This window comes from Bubalus bubalis, chromosome 4, assembly GCF_019923935.1.
Source record: "Bubalus bubalis isolate 160015118507 breed Murrah chromosome 4, NDDB_SH_1, whole genome shotgun sequence".
Lineage (NCBI taxonomy): Eukaryota > Metazoa > Chordata > Mammalia > Artiodactyla > Bovidae > Bubalus > Bubalus bubalis.
The window spans coordinates 865862-871950 of NC_059160.1; the positions used below are offsets into that span (position 1 = coordinate 865862).

The 6089-nt window shown below is 57.8% G+C and overlaps 1 protein-coding gene across 1 annotated transcript; it reads right to left on the bottom strand.

Annotated features, from left to right (window-relative positions):
- Positions 1–1048: 1048 nt before the first annotated feature.
- LOC102395342 (palmitoyltransferase ZDHHC3) lies at positions 1049–4431 on the bottom strand. Its single transcript, XM_006066374.4, has 5 exons — positions 4416–4431; positions 2729–2867; positions 2045–2109; positions 1369–1856; positions 1049–1306 (listed from the first exon to the last, which is right to left on the bottom strand). The coding sequence occupies exons 1-5, from the start codon at positions 4429–4431 to the stop codon at positions 1049–1051; spliced, it is 966 nt and encodes a 321-aa protein (XP_006066436.4).
- Between the last annotated feature and the right edge of the window lie 1658 nt (positions 4432–6089).

Sequence of the window (6089 nt, forward strand, 5' to 3'; positions counted from 1 at the left end):
GTGTAAAACCGAGGGAGTGTGAACAGGGTCAAAGGCGTGTGCTGGCATTGCCGCCGGGTGTGAGGCTGCAGTCAGGCACCTTTCCTACCTGGTACCCCGGGAGCAGCTGCGCGAAGCGGGCAGGGAGCCTTTATGACCCCTCACCACTGCATCTGTCGTTCAGTCGCTAAGTTGTGTCCGACTCTTCATGACCCCACGAACCGCAGCAAGTCAGGGTCCTCTGCCCTTCACGACCTCCCAGAGTTAGCGCAAACCCATGTCAGCTGATTCAGTGATACCATCCAATACCTCATTCTAACCTATAAGTATCTCAAAATAAAAAGTTAAACAAGAAAACCCAACCTTGATGGCTTGACTGGTGAGCTCCTCCAAAGTTTCAAGCACCAGCTGGTGCCAACCTCACGCAGGTTGTCAGAAAACAGAAAGAGCCACATCCACCCTGCTCATTTTATATGGGTCCTGGGATCTGGAGTAAATTACAAACAGATTAAGTTAGCAAAGGAGTAGAGATTTCTAAGCTCATTTCATTGATGAGCATAAATACAAAAATCCTAAATAAAATAGGAACTCACCCAAACGGACACATAACACAGCATAATCCCTCATTAAGGAGCTGAGATAACCAGGAATGCAAGGATGGTTCTGCATCAGATGAGGCGGCTCACAACAGGCCACGTGCAGGCGGTCACAGCCTTGCCTCCGTGTGTAGCTCCCGCCTGGAATGGGGTTCCGCACGGATTCACCATACTTTGCTCACAGATGTTGTGGATTTATTGGCTTTTCCCAGGAGAGTGTTGGCAGAGTGAAAGAGGGGGCACATGTCGCATTTCTTTTGGGGGGAGGGGCCTGTCTTGCGTATTTCCTTGGAGCTTGGAGGCCCTAAACCCCACCTGCTGCTCAGAGGGGAACCTGGCGCTTTTATTCTCTGTTGTGGGGGTCTCGTCGGTGGACACGAGAAAAGGCGGCTTTGCGTTTACAGTCTCGCGGCGATTTTCTGTGGATCATCTGTTCCGATTCCGCGGAGGGAGCTGCGTTCACACAGGCGGACTCAGACCACAGCCTGGGGCCCGCTGGCGGCCCGAGGTCCCGCGGAGGCGAAGGGGCTGATCCAGGCCGGCGAGGGGCGCGGACCCAGAACGGCCTTCAGGTTCGTCCACGCGGACGCCTGGCCCGGCTCGCCCGGCTGACTCTGTGGGTCGGTGAGGATGCTGTGTATTTGAATCGTGAACATCAGGCCGGCGAAGAGGAAGCCGTTCAGCGCCACCATGAAGAGGAAGAGCAGCGAGCCCCGCAGGCGCACGGGGGTCTGCAGGTCCCACTCGCCGCGCGCATAGGCACGCAGGGCCGGCACGGACAGCAGAGCAGCACGTGCAGCGCGCCCAGCGCCGTGTAGAGCGTGAAGAGCACGAAGAACTTGCGGTTGTGCTCGCCCACGCAGTTGTTGACCCACGGGCAGTGGAGGTGCGCCCTGCGGATGCAGCGCTGGCACACGCCGCAGTGGTGCGCGCCCGGCGTCCGGACGGCGCCGCAGAGCGGGCAGCGGGCCGTCAGGCTGGGCGCGGGCGGGGCACCCGCGGGCAGCACGCCCACCGGCAGGGCGCCGGGGTCGGTGAGCATGGTCCGCGCGTGGGAGGCCAGGGCCAGGGAGGCCAGCAGGTGGAAGAGCGAGCCGTGCAGTGTGCTGTAGGCCGGCCGCTGCGCCGGGAGCAGCCAGGCGCTCAGCAGCAGCGCGCCCTCGCTCAGCGTCAGCGCCCACGTGGCCGAGGCGCACACGATGCCCAGGGCGTCGGGTACGAACCACACGCGCGGCGCGGAGGCCGGGCTCCGCAGGGCCAGGTCGGCTGGTCTCTGGGCTCCTGCGCCTCCGCCCTCCCCTCCCAGGCTCCGCCTGGCTCGGCCTGGGACTCCCCTCCTCCCCACCGCAGTGTTCTAGAATGTGCCCTCCCCTGGGGGCTTTGTGAACACAGAAAGGGGCCCCCCCTTCAGCCGGGAAAGCCCCTTCCCGGCGGTGACTTCTTTGTTTGGGGTGAATGGGGCGTTGCACCTTGGATGAGGCGGAGGTGCTGGCTGGGGGCGTTAGCCGGGTGTTGCACCTGGCCCTTTAAGGTCCTCGCAGGACATGTGGGCGAGGAGGAAACACCGCAGCTCCTCTTGTGTGTGCGTGCGGAGCGCACATGTGTGTTTCGGGGGCAGCACTTCTCTGTACACTGGCTCATTGATACTCACACCTCTGACAGCACAAACTGGTTCACTCCCCAGTTTGCGGATGAGAAACTGCGCTGGGGATTAGATGAGCGGCCTGTGAGTGACAGGCCAGGATTCCAGCTCGCAGGTGGTCCCAGCGGTCTCCTCCGGCCCCCAGAGGAGCTGGACACAGCTGATGGCAGGTCGGCCCTCCGTCCCGTCTGCCTCACGTGGTCAGGACCCCCGCACTGGGTGCTCAGCTGCCGGGGATCAAGAGGTTAAGGATGGGTTTGGATTGAACCAATGGCCGGCATTCGGGAAGGTCAGCTCTAGACTCTTGGTCTAAGAAGTGGGTCCTGAGAAAAGACAGCTGCACAGAGGCCAGCGTGGCCGTCCCCCAAATGCCCACAGCAGACAGAGAGTGAGGAAGGCGGGTGGGTCTGAGCTGGAAGGAGGCTGCCTGTGAAGGGCATGCCTGCCTGGCTGCATTAATGAGAGTATAGCATCCAGGATGGTGGAGGGGACACGGCTGGGGGAGCATTACCATGCGTAGCACTCCCGGTGGGAGGGGCTTGCGGGGCAGAGCCGCTCAGGAGCCGCCGGCTGTGGGGTTTGGAAGCGGTGAGAAGGGCAGTGGGGGGCAGCCAGTGGCCGGCTCTGGTGCAGACACAGGTGGGGTGGGGCTGGAGCCCGGGGCGGGGTGCAGAGAGGGGGTCAGCGCCCACAGAGGAGGACGTTGCTGGTGACCCAGGGGCATCCCAGGGTGAGTGGACGCTCTGTCTTGAGAGGAATTCTGGCGCTTTCTGGGTGCCCTGAGGATTTCCTGGTGTCAGGCAATGAGTCGGACAGGACGACGGTGGTGGTCTTGCCCATCCGCAGGGGCTCTGAGGCCAGTGTCCAGCTTTCCTGACGGCCACCGTGCTGACCCGAGAGGCCCTGGAGCCTGTGTTGTCAGACCTGATGCCCAGGTGTCAGAGAGCCGCCGGGCAGGGAGGGGTGTGCCTTGCCTGGACGGCTCAGCCTCGCTTGCAGGGAGGGCCTGATGTGCCTGTTTGTTTCTTCTGTCTTAAAATAATTACCAGACTTCACAAGAGTGGTTTTCGGTTCACAGCAGAACTGAGCAGAAGGTGCAGAGACGCCTCGTCTGCCCGCCCCTGCCTGCTGCACAGAGAGCCACCCCACCAGAGCGGACGTTTGTCACGACTGATGCGCCCGCGCCTCCGTGCCGTCCGTCTGAACCCAGAATCCATGGTTAGGTCAGTTCCCTCGCGATGTGGGACATTCTGTGGCTCTGGGCGCGTGTGCAGTGATGCGGGCCCACCATCACCGTGGAAGCCCTGTGCTGGGCCCTTGCCCCGGGCCCTTGCCCCAAGCCTGGTGGCCCTGGTCTTTCATCGCCTCCGCAGTTTTGCTTCTCCAGAAAGGGCTCCCGTGGGAGCCATGCAGCGTGTAGACTTCTCAGATGAGCTGCTTTTGCCCACTGGCGAGCTGTTAAGTTCCCTCTGTGTCTTTTCATGGCTTGATATCTGCTGTGGTTTTTAACTGAAAACCAGATGCTGAAAACAGAACTAGGTGTGAGCAATCATGGCAGGCGATTTCGGGAAGAGAGAACAGAGGACTCCAGGAGAAGCCGGGAAGGGTCAGGCCCCTGCCTGGAAGGGTCAGCTCTGGGTGGAGAGGAGCGGGGAGGGGCAGGGAGGGGACTGGGAAGCGGGGGCGGCTCAGCAAGGCCGGGGGAGCAGAGCTCCTGGGAGCAGAGCCCCTTCGGAGCCGCAGGACGGCCTGACGTGTAACCGAACAGGACCCTGTGGGGTCTTCTTTCTAGATAGACCCCCACCCATGTGCTCCACCTACCTTCGGTCTGCAGAAAAATTTTAGTCCCAGAATAAATTCAGTCAGAGAAGTGAGAAAACACAGAAAGAAAATCCATCAAGCAAAACAAAATAATAATACTTTAGCTATTAAGCAAAGTCAGGGACCTTTAGTGCCTCTTCAAGGGCTCTAGATAACGCAGCAACCCAAGTGCCCTGTGCAGACCCCTGGCTGCCTGTGGGCTGTGGGCGCTGCTCAGCTGGAGCCCCAGGTGTCCCTGAAGAAAGGAAACCTGAGATCCAGGGTCTCTGAGGGCCGGGGGCCGAGGGCAGCCTTGGGAGGGGAGGACCTCAGGCCTGTCCGTTTGTCCTGCCCTCTTGGGATGCAGTGTCCCGTGCTGTAGCTGTGGGCGCACCCACCTGGCTGGAAGGCCATCCTCGGGGTGTGTCCAGGAGGGACAGGAGCCCCGGGAGGGAGGCTGGGGGGTCAGGACCCTGGGCTTCATCAGGATGCCCCCACACCCTTACTCTGGGGTGTCCCGCCCGCCCTGCCAACCCCACCCCGCTGGGTCAGGGTCCCACGTCAGCCTCTAAGCCTCTGCTTCTCTGCTAAGTGGGAGGTTTCCCTGCTTCCCACCGGACGTGGATCCTGGCCCAGGTGAGGCCGGGTCCCCGGGGTGTTGTCCCCTGGGTTCCCTGTCCTTTGCCAGCCCTGCGTGCGAAAGGGCTTTCCCCGATGTATATGAGGAAGCCCAAAATGGAAAAATAATACTTGTAATTAGGAAAAGGCTCTTTTATCCTGAGCTTAAAAAAGTCTTCCTTTTTCTTCATCAGGAGATGTTAATTGTTACCAGATAGCTTTTATGAATCTGACGGTGTCCCCACAGCTCTCATCCAGCCCTCAACGTCCCCCGGGTTTTCTGTCCGCCGTGACCCAAGACGACCCTCAGGTCGGAGCACAGGCTCCGTCTGCTCCCGGCCTCCTCGCTCATTGCAGCGCTGTGCGTTCAGTTGCTCGGGAGCAGGCTTGGGCTGCGGCTTCCCTCTCGCCTCTCTGTCAGGTTTGGGGATGAGAGCTGTCCCAGCCTCAGATGCTCTAGGGCGTGTTTCCCAGCTGCGGAACGGCTCCTGTCTTGTGGTTGAATATTTGCAAGCTCTCCTCAGTGAGGCTCTGGGCTCGCAGCCATTGCCGAGGTGGGTTTGGATCGTTTTTCTGCCTGGCTTCCTGCCCGCTCCGGCTCTCTGTGTGTTGAGCCTCTTTTGGAAGATGGCACTTGGTTCCCCGGGGGGGCCCCTTTCTTGGGATCAGCACGCTGGCTGCATGTTCTGTTGTGATGGAATGTCTTAGTGATTTCAGGAGCTCTGTTTTCTTCTCCATTGGTTTTCGGAGCTTTACCTACTTTCTTGTCCTCCTCCCTCCCCCAGAGAACTGGCGATTTTTCAAAAATCTAGAGGAGTTCTGGTTGCCCATGTCCCTGTGAGCACCTCCTTCCTGCTCCTCTGTTCTCCTGGTGACTCTGGGAGTTTTGATTCAAAACCTCCATTTCCCTTTCTGCTCGTTTAATCTGAAGCCTGGGGCCTCCCTCTGAGTGGACGGTGGCCGTGCTGTTTGCATTTCTACTCACTAAACTCTTCTTGTTGTAATTTTCAGAAAACTTACTGTGTGGAATATTGATTTCCCTTTTAAACGCAGAATTATTCATGTATGTGTTCTAAATTGCATATGGTTGGACTTTTTCCTTAAACCTTATTCATTTTTGTGCTGTTTCCTGGTGTTAATTGTACTGTCTAGAGATAATAAGACTTGCAGTTTCTCTCTGTAGCAATTTATTGTGGTTTTTATTCTGGGATCTTATTTATGATCAACATTTGCAAACCCTTCATGAATTTTGGAGGAAAAGTGTGTGCTCTGTCTGAACAGGATATTTATTAAATCAACCTTATTAATCATATTATTCATTTTTCCTACAATCGCATCTATTTCTGTCCGTTTCAGTGTTTGAAGATTGAATTGTAGGTTAGATTCTTTCACCCTAATTGCTTTTCTGTCAAACCTGAAAATATTTTTATTCGTCTTGGTCTCATATAAAAATT

Bases quoted from the DNA above. Each gene is read 5' to 3' on its own strand.
- LOC102395342 (XM_006066374.4), bottom strand. The intron at 1,857-2,044 runs GTGCAACGCCCC...GCGGAGGCGCAG, and splicing joins GCACCTCCGCCTCATCCAAG to GAGCCCAGAGACCAGCCGAC. The intron at 1,307-1,368 runs GTGCTGCTCTGC...TGGGACCTGCAG, and splicing joins CGGCGCTGGGCGCGCTGCAC to ACCCCCGTGCGCCTGCGGGG.